The sequence below is a fragment of the Psittacula echo genome (assembly GCF_963264785.1).
Source record: "Psittacula echo genome assembly, chromosome: 2".
NCBI lineage: Eukaryota > Metazoa > Chordata > Aves > Psittaciformes > Psittacidae > Psittacula > Psittacula echo.
The window spans coordinates 156,279,135-156,296,716 of NC_137737.1; the positions used below are offsets into that span (position 1 = coordinate 156,279,135).

General features: G+C 42.7%; 1 protein-coding gene across 1 annotated transcript in view; it reads right to left on the reverse strand.

Moving 5' to 3' along the window:
* Positions 1 to 5,909: 5,909 nt before the first annotated feature.
* The window catches only part of KCNK9 (potassium two pore domain channel subfamily K member 9), a gene marked incomplete at both ends in the record, with an annotated part of 80,124 nt that continues 68,451 nt past the window's right edge, over positions 5,910 to 17,582 (reverse strand). The window contains one exon of the mRNA XM_080611796.1: positions 5,910 to 6,751. Coding sequence (XP_080467922.1) covers positions 5,910 to 6,751 — 842 coding nt within the window. The remainder of the gene's footprint in view (positions 6,752 to 17,582) is intronic.

Below are 17,582 nucleotides of genomic sequence, written 5' to 3' on the forward strand. Positions count from 1 at the left end.
ATGTCTGTGTTCTCCAGTGCACGCAAGGAGAAACTTTGCGGAGCTCCCAGTGTAACAGAGACACAAATGCTGAAAGCTCCTCAATTTGAAGCTCTGTGTTGGACTTTTTTTCCCAAAGGAATACTGATGTGTACGTGATTTTGAAATTTGTGCAAAGGGCAATATGGTTTGACTGAGAATCACAGAATCACAGAGTGGTTTGGATTGGAAGGGACCTTAAAGATCATCTAGTTCCAATCCCACCTTCCACTAGACCATGTCCAACCTGAATCAGTCAGGGGCTTTGAAGATGCCTCTTTGGGGAAAAACTAAAAGTAAGAATAACAATCACCAAACAACTACAAATTAAATGAAAGACTTGGGGCCAGTGTGAACAAGTTTACCCTTAGTAAAGTGAACACTGGCTTCAGAGGAAGGTCCCGCCACTTCAGGCTTTAGAGAACGAAAGAGTTTGGTTACATCCTACTGAACCCTTGCATTAGGGAGCACCAGTAAAGGAATAGCATCACTAACATATCACAGGAACCAGCACTGCTCAGGCTGAGCTGGCTGTATAAAATCCTGATTTCAATGAAAACAGCAGCAAAAAAAATAACTGGAGAATCAGAAACTCCATGAATCTCCCTATCAGAAGCAATCAGTGAAACACAGTGGCATAGACCTTGGTGGAGCAGAGGATGGTCTCCTAGGTCAAAGCACAACAGCCTTCAGTACCATCACACAGTGGTTTCAACTTGAAATAACACTAGTCATGCTGCTGAGAACAATTTCTTTCTTTCCAAATTTTTGCCCTCTTCCATGTTCATTATCTGCATCTAAAATAATCGAAAAATGCATTTTGGCAAAGGGTACCATCAGTTTTCATGGGTTTAGATCACCCTCTGAGCTCAAACTAACTAGCATAAGAGTCCCAGAGCGCCTTCCATCTGAAATCAATTTCTCTGTGTCCGATGTCATTATTTCACTTGTTTCAGTTTTGGTGTATTGCTATGATGGCTAATTCTCTTCATGTGCTTTATCTTGCTGGTGTTCCCAAAATAAAGTTTGATATTGAAGTTAGATGACAGGCAGGCTGGTCAGAAAGGCAATATTACTTTTGCAGTTCTGTGATACCCATTTCTAGCTGATGAAAATAGTGGTGGTGTGATTCTCACTGTCATTTGTGCAATATTCCAGTCAGTATTAGTGTCTTGTTGAAATATGCATTAAAGAGTCCGTAACATGAGTGCAATGGATACACTCCAACACTCCTCTCTGGTCTGGCTTCCACATACAGATTTTAAATGACTGTCTAATTAGATCTTAATGTTAACAGGAATATTACATAAACTTAAACGAGGACAGAAACTTCAGCTGAAAGCTACTTCCAATCAAACCCCTGCACCCTGGTCCACACATCCCAAATCATTCTGGAATATTTCCATTCTCCACCTTGGTTCCATTGACTGCTCTTTTCTAAGCTTTTAGCAACAAATGATGCTTTCTTTTTCCCTATGAAAAAAAGCTTTCAAATGTTGGAGAAAACAAGGAATTATCTTGCTCAGATTTGAGTCACAATAATCTTGATTACTGCCCTGGCATTTCTTCGATCAAAGCATTAGGAAACTAATGAGACAACCTACAATACAGTAGATTAACTTGGTCACTTCCCTCTTTTTCCTTGTTGTTGATCGTGTCCTAATGAGCTGTTACAGAGGAGTCCACACAGAAGTCTACTGATAAAGGTCACTGTACATCTTCTCCATTCATCAGCAATCGAGAAACTATTAGGAGGCATTGGAGCAACATACAAATACCCTTTCTTGAGCTGCCCCATTACAGTCATCCCTGTATGTACAAATTTTTGGCAAAGCAGCCCCGGTTGGATCGGTCAGGATCCTCCTTGCACAGTAACAAAGACCAAGCAGAGACTTGTGCCTGCATTGTTCTATTAAGTTTCCTCTTTCGTTTCCATGTCACAGCACGCTCAGTCAAAGCTATTTTGGTGCTTCACTGATCAAACTGATTTTTCCCTTTGATGATAATATGAAATATGATAGGATAATAGGGTTGTTATATAATCAAAGTCGACAGCAGGGAGCTAAATTTGTGTTGTTTTGATGAAGAGCACATTAGTGTGACATAAATAGATTAATCTGATTTATTATTATTATTTCTAATGCTTAATAATAGGGAAGGATAGGGGAAATGAGACTCTGGGGAATGAGAGTGCATAACAAAGTGATAGCAGGCGTTAGCATGTCTTCTCATAAGCAGCACCACTACTACCTGCTTTAGCTGAATTTCAAAACAGCGAGTAGAGAGCAAGAGAGGTTGTTGTGAAAGACTTAATGTCTTATGTGGAATAAAGCTCATAATGTACCAGAGAGAATGTTCTCTGGAAAGCAGTGTTGTGGGAAGAAAACTAGTGCTCATATGAAGACAGGCTGAGGAATTTGGGACTGTTCAGCCTGGAGAAGAGAAGCCATGTGGAGACCTCAGAGCAGTTTTCGGTGTCTGAAGGAGGCCTACAAGGATGCTGGGGAGGGACTCTTCATCAGGGACTGTAGCAATAGGGCAGTAAGAAGTCAGAGATAGAGCAGATAAAAATCAGCTCACCTTACTGACTGATTTCTCATGTGCAACTGAATAACTGGAATTAACCTTGGACAAAGGCTTCCCTTTCACTTCCAGTTCCAGACAGCCCAAGTTATTATTCATATCAGCCAAGAACCACAGAAAGATGAAAGAGGCATATTTTACCTGATGTACTGATGTGTACACGTGACAGTTCTTTGTGGCTGCACAAAGCAAAGTCCTGCAAGAGCTCATGCAAACATCCAAATGTGTGCAGTCTTGCAAAGGAAATATCTTCCCACTTTAAAATGTCACGTGTAACAAAAATATAGATTGGACAGAATTGTGGCTTTTTCAAGCAGAAAATTAAAAGAAACATATTTTGAAATCCTAAGGAATGCAGATATATCGTAGCAAAACACTGTCCCACACACACACTCATACAGATATCTACTCTGGCTCCTTCCTAACAACATATATGGATTTCTTCAACGATGTCTATAAACTTCAACTAAACTAAAGCAGACGTTTTACAAAGCCATTGAGTTTTAATGCAAAGACTGTAAGTACAAGATGACCCATGACATGTTGAGGTAAGTTTCTTCCCTACTTATACACCCCATGTATTAAAATTTACTCTTCATTTATGGTTCCAGAGGGAAGATTGTAGTAGAAAACAGCTAGAGTATGTAACAGCTTTGAATGTCTGGAGTTCGACATGATCTCTAGGACATTTAAAGATAATTTTTATATGCAGCAGAATTTTCCACTTACAGGACAAAAGGAAAAAGCTGACCAATATTTTATAAGATAAAATTGTTGGGTTTGTTTGGATCCGGTTTTTCCCCACACAACTGTTTAAACTTTGCTAAAAGTCCCGTTACCCGAGTTCTTCTTTGCGAGGCAGACAGAATTTCAAGTTCTGCAAAACCCCAAACTTTTCCTGCTTTTCCCCAGTGTCAGATACACCCAGCAGATGTACATGATATTGATGTGTATATTCCAGGCATACTTTTTCTTATGTCCTTAGCAGGAATAGAAACCTACATTGATTTGCACTTCTGAATGCCACAAGCAAAGACTGCGGTAATGATTTTGGACAGCACTGTGAACCCCATGGGCCACTCTTGACAGAAACCAGCTTCTAGGTGGCAGTCACTGAGGTGGTTGAACACATCCTGAAGCTGCTTTTCTAAGTATGCTTGCTTCAATACTTCTGCCATCAGCCTTAGAACATGGTGCCAGCAGCAGAGCATTAATGCACCCAGCATGCTCTCCTACTGTATTGAGGGATGTTATCCTCACGTTAGGCTGAAAAAAGTCAGTCCTCATCCATACTCATTAAGAATCCTAAGCTATTTCTTCACTAATCTTAATGGAGATTTTCATACCACAGGATTGTATAATCCCAAAGGAAGCTGCATAGGGGAGCCAAAGTCATGGATACCTGCTTTTCATCTACTTGTTGAAGCACGGATATGGAAACTAGAACATGAACATATGTGATATACCAAATAATTTAAAGCCAGGGAGAAGAGAACAGAGGAGGATTTGACATCCTCTATTTCTCCCTATTAATTCTCTTTATAGAAGCCTCTTTGAAAGGGTATCAACATCCATCAGCACACAGAGCTCAGAGCTGGGGCTTGTACAGAAACATACCATCTAGTTTTAAGGGGGAAAAAAAAAGGGATTATTGCTTTTACACTGAGGGCACAAAATGGTAGAATCAGCAGGAGATGATTAGTGCCAAAAAAGGATGGGGTTTGTATGGCGAATTAACACGAAAGGCAGTTTAAAAGATAGGATTAAATCAGAGACAAAGGTGGAGGTTTATAAAACTCACAGTCCTACCCCTGTCAAATCAAAGATAAATCTCCCAAAGCACTAAATCCCATGTAATCATTGCAAATTCCTATTATTTTAAAAGGGAGCTGGATTAGGCCTCTAATTCAGTCCTATAAAGTCTGTTTGGTCCAGATGAACAGCCGAAAGACGGACAATCTCCAAGGAACAACTCTATGACATGGTCTCAACATCCTTCACTACAACTTGCCAGTGCAATCACTCCCAACATTATCCTCCAATCGCTGGAGTAAAACTGCTTTTGTCCATCACTGCTAAATGCATTTTGCCTTTCTACCTATCAAAAAAGCAGTATCACATCGTATCTCACAGTTCCCAGTGAGCCAAACACAAGATACTGTCCCTTGAATTCTTCCTGAGACCAACAAAGGCTTTCCATTATTTACAAATCAAAAGCATTTAGAGACAATCATCTTTATTTTTTTATTTAAAACAAGGAAATGCCCTGTCACTATTATATAAGAAAAAATATACATCCACCTATTTATACCCATCCTAATCCAAGCATTCAAAAAAAAAAAAAAAATTCCTATTCATGCAGGTAATTGCTGCACAAAATAATAATAATAATAATAATAAATTTATAAATAAAATTAAAATAACAAAATACACTCTTTGGTTCCAACAATTCTCCCAATTTCTCTTAAAAATTGTTGGAACGGTTGAAAACAATAAAAGGAAATCTAGTTAAATCAATAGGATTATTTGCTTTTGATTATTAATTCCGTTGCTAGTTTTTCTTGTGTTTTTATTATGCATACCAGTTTTACAAAGTGCATGCTTTATTTTATTTATTTTTTTTTTTTAATTTTGAACTGGCAAGCTAAAATGATCCATCTTTTCCTGCCTTGGTTTTTTTTTTTTTTTATTAATGTTAATACAATCTAAAATCTAGCATTAAAAAATTTACCATGATACACCTGGTATATTGACTGCTTATGGCGCATGCTTGTCTTGGCAAAAAAGAAATGAACCAAATTTGCTCCCCTCCCACCCTCCCCGTTCCTTTTGGAAGCAATCTAAAAGTTAAAAGCAGACTGGAACACAATTGCTTCAAGGGAAAAAATAACCCAAAATAATACCTGATGCTTTGATTTTTGTCGCATGGCACTAGTCGTGGAATTCCACGCACACACACGCACACCCAACACGCACGCAAGCACACAACCTGCTCGTGAGGAAAAGAGTTTATTAGGTCAGGAGTGCCAATGGCACATGAAGGCTCCCAGCTGTGTGTGCAACTTTGGATTTGGTACCCACTTCACGTCACCTTGAATCCTCTGACATCCACCGAGGGGGTAATGTAAGGCATACTTTGCTGGAACGGTAATAATCCATGCTTCATGCTCAAGAGCTGAGTCTCAGAGGAGGACTGGCTTTCTCTACTCCCTTTGGCCTCACTCTGTCTCACTCAAAGAACAAAAAAACCCCAAAACAACGGAGAAGAACTGGGGGGAAACAAGGAAAGCAAAACAAGACAAATCCCTTTAAATGGACTTTCGCCTTTTCATCAGCCTGTGGTTATCTGTAAAGCTGTGCAACCCAGGTGAGATGGAGCTGACAGGAGATGGGAAAAGGCTGTTTTTTAATGTGCTTGGCGAGATCTCCTCTATCTTGTAAGAGATGGAGTGAAAGTACTGGGGGTTCAGCTTTGAGCTGAATGAATTTTGGTGGGACACCACCCGGCTGGTGTACTCATGGGACCTGTAACACATGCAGGAACAAACTGACTGAAGGTCTGTTACTTCGGCCTTGTACCGTGGCCGACCATGCTGGGAGTCCTCTTGGATGTGGATAATCATGCTGTTGCGGTTCCCTGCCAGGGACGCCCGTTCCTCAGCATCCCGCCTCTCGTCCTCGCTGTTCATGGTCAAGAACCTGAGAACAACCAGATTTAGAAATGCCCCAATGACTGTCAACCCCACCAGAATGTACATAAAGCTAAAAGCCACATAGAGAGGCTTCTTTTGAAGGGCCCCTTTGGTCTGCAGGGCCACATAGTCTCCAAACCCTATCGTAGTCAATGTTATAAAGCAGTAATAGTAAGCATGGAAAAAGCTCCACTCCTCATACTGGGAAAAAGCTGCTGCTCCAATGCAGAGTGTTCCCATACAGGAGAAGAAACCCACAGTGACCATGTTTTCCATGGAGACCTCGGTGCTCCTCATCCCACAGCACTTTTTGATGCGTTTCAAGAGGTACTTGACAAAGGTGTTCATGCGCTCGCCCAAGCTCTGGAACATGACGAGTGTCAGTGGGATCCCCAGGACTGCGTAGAACATGCAAAAGGCCTTCCCTGCATCTGTCCCTGGGGCCGCGTGTCCATAACCTGGGAATGAAAAGATAGGACAGTCAGCAAGGCAAGTGATGGCCACAAGTCCCCCTTCATGCCAGCCACGTGAATCTCAGAGAGTCTGATGCCCCAGCCAGATCCAAAGCTACAGGAACGCTGCAGTCACACAACCTTTCTATCTCCTTGCCCATGTCCTATATCCAAAGCAAGTAAGACACAGAGAACTGCTGTACACACAGGAGTGGGAAAGATGAAAGGATGGACAAGCCATCCTACTTCAAGTAACTGTGCAGTCTCCTAAACAAGACTGTATTGAATTCATTCACTAAAGAAATGTCACGTCCATCCTTTAACACATACAAAAGTGGAAACTTTGGAAATAGATGGGCTCTTCCACAGTGTTTTCTGAGAGGAGTTGGTGTTGCCCTACCCAAACCCAGAGTACACTGATGGCAGCATGGAATTAACATTACCAGACCCACCAATGAAAGAAATTCCTTTTCAGACTCTTCCAGGCTGAACAAACCTTCCTGCTAGACACCTTATAAAAGCCACCCTCTTCTGGAACACTGTAAAATTCAATGCCTGCCCTATCTTTAATTACTGAAGAATAAACAACTTACAAGTTTGTTTCATAGTTTCACAGCTTTTACAGCTAATGTGGCAAAGGAAATTTCATCTAATCCAGGACAGTATAGTTTACACAAGGTAAAATCACAGCTAAGCCTTTATTCTAAATCAAACCATAAAGAGGGTGGGAGCTGTTTTGAAATTCACTTTTTCATATCACACTGCTTTAAAACTCTACATTTCTTACAGCTGAGAATCTATGTGACAGTACCAAAGTGTCCAAAATGGGGTAGCTGGGACCTACCTGGCCATGGTGTACATTGACAATGTGGGTAACACTATCCATACTCTCCTTGAAGTTAATGGATAGCAACATGCACTTCACAGCTGCAGTTCCTCTCATCTATACCTAGGCCAATGAGTTGTTCTCAGGAGACACTTATTTCTCTACAGTCTTTATAATAGAAATCTTGGGACAGAACTCAGTCCAGGATTAATACATCTATATTTTTGCATCTACGTGTGTGCTAGGTGTCCAAGCTCCCATTACAGTCAACAAAGATTTAATGAAAACAAGTAGTAGTGGGTTATTTAACTGACCATTCCAAGTCTACCTTACGGCAAGATGAAATGACACTATAGACTGTTCCATTGACCATATTCATCAGGTCCCCATTAGAGTGGCTAAACATCTGTTAACTGCAGAATAATTCAGACACCTACTACACAGGTAGACAGCCATATGCAAATAGCCAAATGAAGGCATCTTAATCATGAGTAGAGCTCCACTTCAGTGCAACGTAGGTATCTGCATTGTAGACACAAGGGGTTTAAATTAGCAGCATCTACTAGCATTTGAGACCTCTGAGATATCAGGATATCCAGATGAAACACAGGGCATACAGCAGACCCACACTCTTACAAATCAGATGCTGGAGGTCAGACAGCACCTTAGATACTACGGAGGCAGGATCCTTCCCTTCGTACTGCCTCAGTCCTACCCCTCACCTTTAGACTCATGTCATGAACCTGCTGCTCTGAGTTTATCTAACCCTTTCTATGAAACTTCTGACACTGCTTACCTCCTCAGTCTCCTGTGGCAACAGATTACAGAAGTTCACTACCTGCTGCATTAAAAGGTACTTCATCATGTAGAGCAATGTCCTTGTTTCAGCTAGTGCTTCTTAGCCTTATTATTAAAGTTCTACATCTACCTTCAGCTAAACTCAGCTTTATCTCTGCTCTCAGTTTTCTCCTATCTGAACTGGAGCCACAGGCTTTTTAGCTCATATAGCAGAATTCCCTTGATCATTTCAATGTCCTTCTCTGGACTTCCTTTAGCTCTATTGCATCATTTTTGAGGTGCAGAAACCAGAACTCTGCATAGCCCTCAGGATGTGGGTACAGCATGCAGTCTGCATTCTGTTAGTACAAAAACCTGAACACCATTCAACCTTCAAAATGGAAAGCAACAGTGGGTAAGGAAAATAAAATGAGAAAATGAGTAATAATGCCCTCCAAGAAGCAGCAGGCATTTCTTCAGCTCAGTTGCTAGTTGTTGGCAGATGGATGGTGACACAGTCTAGTGTGAAGCATCCCTGCCCATGGCAGGGGGTTTGAACTGGCTGATCTTAAGGTCCTTTCCAACCCTAACTATTCTATTTTTCTATGTAAAAAGCTCAAAAGAAGCACATAACTGAACATAGGAAGTTCTTTTTAGGTTACAAAACAAAGGGATTCACCTGTTGTATCGGGCTAGGTAGCCTGTTCGTCATAAAAAGCAGTTTCCAAATTACCTGGAAAGTGAAATGTCTTGAATAGATTGATGCAGGGTTTGTTCCACCTGACTGTCCCTCAATAAAGGCTATAATTGCCTCTCATTACTAAGATCAGCTTTTGAACTACAGGGGTGTTAATTAAACCAGGGACATCTTCCCATTTTATAGCTTTAGTTACAGCTGATAAAGAGAAGAAAAGCTTCAGAAAATGTGATTTTCCAGATGGTTGCAGGGATGGCAGTTGGTGGAAACAACTTTCACTTTGGGTTCTAAAGAAAATGGCTGGGGTGAAAAAAGATTCCTTTCTATATCATTATATCCCTCTCACTAAATATATCCATAGAGCCAGTTTAGGGAGATTATAAAACATTAATGCTTACACACTATCTCACAACTGCATTTCTAAAATTTGCCACAGACTTCATGATTAACTTGGGACTCACAGCTCTCCCATAAGACAGGAACGTACCTAGTTCCCTGCTTTACAGACAGGAAAGCACAGGCACCAGCAGGCTATAACTCAAAGAGGCAGATATAATATCCAGAAGTTCTGATTTCTATTCTGTCCCGTGTCAACCTCACTTTCCACAATATCAGATTGTAAAATACAAAAATGTATTTTACCATATTTTCACCATGAAGCTGGGGTAAAAGAAGGACTTTATTAATGAAGCTGGAATAAAACTTTGCAAATAGATTCAGGTATAGGGGAACAGAGTCATATATTTCTCCAGTACAATATGGCTTTAAGGAATAGGCACCTTAGCCATTTCCTCCAACACTGGAATGACAAGTTTCAAAATACACTAGACAAAGACTTAACTCTCCATTACTTTAGCATTACAGAATCTATCCAGCAATACACAGCAATGCATGAAAAGCAAACTCCAGTGCTGCACGTTCTCTGAAATTCAGTAAATCTCAAATTTAAAACGAACCACTGCCTTCTCACCATCAAAGACTGCCTCTGGGAAACATGAGGATGTCAGTCATTGCCAGAGGAAGAGGGGCACAGAGGATCATTAATGACAGGATCAGTCTCCAAGTAGCTGGGTTTTACTTGTGTGAAGCAAAGGCAGAAGCAGAAGCCACTTGGTAGCAGATCTCAGCTAGCAAAATTAAGCCTAGCTTCCTCTACATGAATGTTTCTGCCCTTTACCAGAATATAAAGAGATGACGCCATGTGAAGCATAAGAAACACATGGTTCACAGAAGAAACACAAGGCTCAAAGAGAAGTAGAAAGGTTAAGCATGACATTGGTATTTCTCACACTTCTATGGTAAAGAAGAAAGATGAGAAGACCTCAAAATTAGGTATAGCAAATGCATCCCCTAACAAGCCATGTGGCTGAGATAACAATGAGAAAGGTACAGATGAAGCTTTACATTGCACCACACCTAGGTAAGTTCTACCTATACTACTTTACTATACTAACCAGTTTGCTGAACTCCCACAATACAGTAATGGGACCACAGCAGGCAGGTTTCTCTGATATTTAATGAGACATAACCTGATCAATCAAGCACAATCTACATAACTTTCACCTTGATTGGAAGTGATGTCATTAGTACTTTCTCTTTCATAATACCACCCAGCTGCTTAGGCTTTCAAGACAGAGCTCATCTGGGTTGCCACCAAGAATGGTTCGGCATGAAGAAATGCCCTGTCTCAGTTTGTTACTCCCATTCTGGACCGCAGAGCACCAATGCACCACAAAAGCTGTCTCCTCCCCATTACAGAAGGGCTGGGCTACATATATCAAGCAGAACTTGCAGGCAAGGAGGCAATGGAAGCAAAGGGTCAGACTGTAAGGGCTCACACACCAAATGAGTACTCTGTTAAAAGTCTTCACTGCCCTTGATCTTTCCAGACCTTGTCTATTCTCAGGTGGAAAACTCTCAAAGACCACATGCTTCTATATGTAATTCTAGAAAGAAAGAATACTATTTTCCTGTTTGCCAGAGTGTAGTCTGGGGAAAACCTACTCAGCCTCCTTCAAAGCTTATTTTTGCATGGTTTCTTTCAGATGGGACACAGAGGGAAACTCATTACAGAGTCTATGTGAGATCTGTTCAGGAGGACAATCCAAATACCTTTCTCTCACTTCTAAAAGGACATTGTGCTGGGGTACCAGGCCACAACCCTAGCATGCAGTGGAACACAGTGCATGTGAATCATTCCGTATTTCCCTTCTTTGTGTCACTCACGGTTTTAGAGACGTTTTATCAGCAAAAATGCCATGCCTGCATTCAGACTCTAAGCAAGTATCTCTGGCACTGTATAGCCTCATGTGGACAGACCAGCTTGCTTAGATCTACATCAGTGATCTTTGCACTATGCTCAGCTGCAGCGTACAGGCCCGTAACGTCTGACTTGTCCTCCAACACAAATTCTCTTGAATAACACTTTGCTTCTGGGGAAGAAGGGTCTCAATAAACACTTCCATGCTACTGCAATGACACAGATTGCCCAGAATAAGTAAATCCATAACAAAAATTACAACATTATGGGAAAAAATCCTTTCACTGTAGTACATCTACATGGAACCAACTACAATACTGCAAGGAGATAGCTACTCTACCAAAGTAAACTGGGACAAGGGATGGATTCCATCACCAACCCATGATTGTCCACACTTACATCATTAGCACAATTTGTCTCATGGCTTTACCCTGGACCAATCAGCACTGTCCCAGGCAAAGTTCATGACCAGTCCAGCCATGGAGGTTAACACTGGTCAGGGACCACTGTAGCTGAGCATCACTCTGGAGCAGTACGTGTGTTTAGCTGTTACTGACATTCTCCATGCTGTGTCTTCAAAACTCAGCTCATGCTCTACTTAGTAGCATAGACGGAGCCTGCATGGTGCAAAGCAAAGGGTGGTTTTCTATACTGGGCTCTATCAGAGACTGGGAGAGGCTTGTCTCTAGATATGCACTGGTACCAGGCCAAATACATGATCAGTGTTAAAACATAAAAACGAAATGTGGCAGTGGTAAGTTATTTATAGGTAGCATTCAGGCCAGTGTGTAGCTGCAGAGTGGCTAAGCCTCATTCATATTCACATTCAATGTATAACAGGTTTTAGATGTCTTGAATCTTGAAGCAACACTGCGTTATTCATGAGGGATGCTTTATTTCTCTCAGGAGGAGGTTTTGCTCCTCATTCATCTACACATCATTCATCCCCATGATGGACATTTGGGCCTGGTTGTCTCTGACAACAGCCTCCGGAAAGAAATGAACTACTTATTCCATCCCTGTGACTCAAACCTTTCTTACTCATGCTGTCAGCAGCCCTGGCCGTGAGATAATGAACAGGGGATAACGGCACCTGGTACTCAGATGGACAAACATAATTCAGATTAAAACATCTTCCTGATGTCACACACTTCAGAGGTTCATCTACGTCAGAGGAACTGCCACAAAGAACAGGCTGTGTCTCCGCTGGATTTGCTGCTCATGCTTTCAGCAGGGAGAAAAAACATGCCCTTTGAGGTACAGATGAAAGAGGTTTCAGTATGGATCAAGAAGATACTTCATCTGTCTAACTGATAGTAACTCATTTGCCAGGACAAATGCATTTTCATTTAAGGAAATCGAAAGCACATCATGGATGCTGCTGTTACATGGATGAAAGCTGCTGTGCAACTACACCAGCTTCCTGGCACACAAGCACCACTGACTCTCCCCAAATCCCGCTGTCTTTCTCCTTAAACATCTCCATGACTCCTTATTTCTTTCATTCCCTTATCTCACTGCAGTACACCGACTGAACAACCTCTCTTAGTTTTGCACAGCTTCCCCTTCCACCCTCAAAGACATCCTCCCCTTCCACCCTCAAAGACATCCTCCCCTTCCACCCTCAAAGACATTCTCCCCTTCCATGCTCAAAAGGCAATCTCTAATACCAGGTCAAAGCATGGCACAAGGCTCTCTAGAGGCACACACATCAATATGGGATGACATCATCCTGTGTTTGAAGACAGGCACATCCTGTGAAGAGGAAAAAGGATGTGCCAACCCCAGGTATAACCTCAAATCTGAAATCCCTCAATAAAGGCAGCACAGCCTCTCACCATGGTTCATCTCTGTTCCATGTCCTGACTGCAGAGGTAAGACCATGCCACCTTGGAAATTACACTCAGTGTTTTCCATTGCATCAAGACCTGCAGAAGATCTATTCTGGGCAGCAGGGATGCAGCTCCCCACCACACGTCTTTTCTTGTTGATCTTAGAACCAAACCGTCAAGATGTTCAGGGCAAACAGCTTCAAAAGCAGATCTGATCGGATAGGCAGACACACACGCATGCACAGGAGATGTGCAGCAAAGAAACGCAGAAAAGAAATGGCTTCTCTCTCTGATCCACTAGCTGGCAGGTGAGGGTGCATCCAAAGCTGGTCTCGCAGGCAGAAAGCCAGTTCTGATCCATGCGTATCACAAATCAGGACAGACAAGTGCCTCAGCCTTGGAAATCACCCTCACCACAGTTATCTCTGTAAGCTCGCCAGGCACTGTCAGCAAATGGAGTGCATAACAGCCCAGCAGCAGACTTGAAGGACTCATCCAAAATGACTGGTAAGATGAAAACAATGCCACTTTCTGTGCTACCCATCCTCTATCATGTTTCCTCACTCCCTCCTGATCTGCAGCCATCACACATTACCTGTCGGATGCATGCCTGGTGTGGTGAGGGCACAAATCTATTCAGGTCGCTGGGGCAGAGTAGTTGGAAGTGGTGCTCATTCAGTTGTGTGCCCATCCGAGGTGTGTGCCCAGGCAGTGTCCACCCTCCCCATAGCTGGAGAGACCTGGGGGCTTCTCTGCTTTCTCCTGGAAAAGAGCTTGTATCCCTCCTGAACTCACACACCAACAGGACACAGCTCCCCCATTCTGAAAGAAATTGCTTCTTCCTAACAGGGAAGCAGAGATTTGGTCACAACGTTTGGCTCTTTCAGATACCCACTGGGTTACTGCATGGAGAAATTGGTTTACAAGTTTCAACCAAGCCATAAGAAACTTTTCTTTTTCTAATTAGTTCTATTTCTATTCTCATTTCTTGATAATGATGAGCCACATATATCTGTATCTATGCCCATCTGTCTTTCCTCACCAATAGTTTTGAAGCTGCTCACCAATTTCCACCACTTAGAAGAAGCTGTAATGTAAACTTGATATTAATCTGTTCTGCTGGGCCTGCCATCTGGCCAATCTGTGAATACACGTAAAAGGGCCAAAAAAAATCAACACAGAGATAGTGCAGAGTCAGCTGCAATGTGATCAGCTCTTTCTCTGGCCAGTTAGAGGAAAGAGACAGGAGTTTGGGGTCTTGCAAGGAGGGTTGAGACGTAGAGGCATGGGATAGGACTGCAGGAATAGGATGTCTCCATCAGATAGCCTGTGATGGAATACCTATCTGCCTGCAAGGTTGAGGATGCAGATCAGGGTTCAAGAGAACTGGAGGATGTCTTGGAGTTCACAGGAACCAAAATGTTTCAGAGTTCTGCATTTCTGTTTGTTGTCTTATTTTCTTTTGCACATGAACCATTTCCATTTTCTCTGTGTAACATTTACACTATAAAGGGCTTTCACTAAAAAAGTGAATGAGGGAAAGTGGAAATGCTCAAATGGTCACATGAAACCACTGACAATCTTTCTGCTCATCTAGTATGACACGGAAGACCAGATTATCTCAAATCTCCTCTTGTTGAACTTAGCCATCTACTTTTACTGCTTAGATGAGAGATGCCTGTGATCACTGGCAATTCTTCTGAGTAAGATGACAGAGCATCCGAGGTAATTGCCACCTTGTGTACCACCTCCCCAGGAAACCAAAGATGTCAACACTTGCCAGTTAATTTTGTTGACATGACAACATTATCTCTACTCATCTCTGCAACTGCCTCTGCTTCAGAAAAGAGGCTGGGAAGAGGGAAGCGGTTCAACTCCAGCTCTATGAGGAGACTGGCACTGAAAACAGCAGAGATTTGGGCCATGTTTCTGGTATACCATTTCATAACTACTTCCAAAACCAACGGCAGCTCTGTTCTGGCTTTCCAGCTGGGCAGTAGTTGATGGATTGCTGGACTGTAGCTGCGCCTTGGCCACTTTTCTGAAGACATCAACAGCAGTACAAAGCAGTAACTAGGCACATCACCAGGAGAGCATGTGTGCGCCACAGGGACGCAGCAAGGCAGATCAGCCAACACACTGGATTCTTGTAACAGCAAGAAAAACAAACCTCCAGAGTCCAAGGCTGAGCAGGTTGACCATGACTCTTTGGGTTCAAACATCGTCACACTAGGGGTCTGGAGCATCTCCCTTATGAGGACAGACTGTGGGAGCAGGGCCTGATTAGTCTAGAGAAGAGAAGACTGAAAGGGGATCTCATCAATGCAGATCAATATATCAAAGGTGGGTGTCAGGAGGATGATGCCAGACTCTTCAGTGGTGCCCAGTGACAGGATGAGGAGGAAAGGCCATAAACTAAAACACAACCAGTTTCACTTCAATATGAGAAAGAACTTCTTTATGCTGAGGGCAGCAGGGCATTGAACAGGCTGCCCAGGGGGGTCGTTGGGTTGAATATTTCCCTTTCTGAAGATATTCAAACCCCACCATGCACACATTCCTGTGTAACCTCCTCTGGATGGCCCTGCCTTGGCAGGGGGTTGGACTGGATGATCTCCAGAGTCCCTTCCACCCTTAATGATTCTGTGATCTTGGGAGCTTTGTGATAAGCACAAAATGATCAGGTTTTCTGGAACCTGCACACCATCAGCTCAGCACTGTGAACTTTTGCGGCTGTTTTCTATCTCTCAGGCACTGTGATACCTGACTGTGCAAACCCTGGTAGCACTTCGGAGTCAACATTTTCCCATGCTATCTATTTCTGACTGCCCCAGCATGCCTTTCCTCTCTATCCTCTTTATCCTCTCCATTTTGTTCTCCGAAACGTCAGTGGACTGACCTGAGGCTCACATCACATCTAGTCCCAAGACAAATCATGCCCAGAAGAAGTTCTCAATCTGAAGAGGATCATAACAACCACTAGGAAAAGACTTTTCAGGTCGCATTATCCATTCCCGAGGGCCAGCATGCAATTGTTCCCCACAATATATTCTCCACGGCTTTGTCCAGTTTTGTTTAAATGATTGAAATATCAGTGTTTCTTCTCCCTCCCTTAGGAAATTATTCCCCTGTCTACCAGATTCAGCTATTAGGAAGGTTTTTTACATAGACAGCCTGTACTTTTCTATGCTGCCTTTTATCACAGTGTTCTTTTATGGCCCTCAATCCAACACAGCCCATTTCTCTCCATCATTACTCGCTCCTTTACTCTTCTTGGAGATAATCACAGCTTTATCCCTTAGTCAACATTAGCTATAAACAGAGCTCTCTGAGGCAAAGACCTGTAGCAAGAAAGACAATAGGTGTTTTACAACATATAGCTAGATTCAGATTTTAAATGTCTCTTCAGAAGCAGCTCCTTATGTGATCACTTCTATTGTGCTTGTCTGCCATCCCTCTTGCTCTTCAGAAACTTTCAGGGTCTTTGCTAAAGTTGTGCACAGTCATTACAGATGCAGAACCAAGCTATCAGTTATCAGTTCTCTGAACTGCAAAATAACCTCTTTGTGTACATAGGTCTGAATGGTCATCACTAACATTATGTCCTCATTGTATAGCAAACTTTTCCTGATGCTGCCATTCCTTACATCATAAAGGTCCCTTCTATCATTGCTATGGAATTGCACTAAGCATTGTTTTTTCCCAACCCCCTCTATAAATGGCCATAAATGGCCTTCTTAGGAAATTTTAATAGCACTCCGTAACTGATTCTGGTTGCTCCCAGTTTATTGGCAATGATTTGAGACCTCTCCATGAGGGAGGAAGATAAAGGAATCACCACCTGCAGGTTGATTCAAACAGTGCTCTGGGGGATGTGGAAAAAATGCATCAGAAAGACGTGTAAGGGCTCATGTCTTAGTAAGAGGCCAAAAATGAATCACAGAATCATAGAATGCTTTGGGTTGGAAAGGACCTTAAAGCTCATCCAGTCCCAAGCCCCTGCCACGGGCAGTGACACCTTCCACTAGAGCAGGTTGCTCCAAGCCCCTGTGTCCAACCTGGCCTTGAACACTGCCAGGGATGGGGCAGCCACAGCTTCTCTGGGCACCCTGTGCCAGCGCCTCAGCACCCTCACAGGGAAGAACTTGTTCCCTTATGTCCAACCTGGCAGAGTGGCTTGAATCATTACTGATGTAATAACCACATCCTCTGAACCTGTGATGCCATTATCCACTGCACTTCACGGGGCTCTGTTTGCAGATCAGTGTGACAGCAAATGCTGTCAGAGCTGGTCCGGCGTGAAGCAGCACATCCAGTGAGAGATGCAGGCTGGCATTTAGGCAAGCGGTTCAGCTGTGTTCTCACTGAAGCAGTTGCATTTTGCCTCTGTGACTGTCTGTTTGCAACCGAGAGAAGAGCACAGACAACTTGCCGTGAGTTTGCTC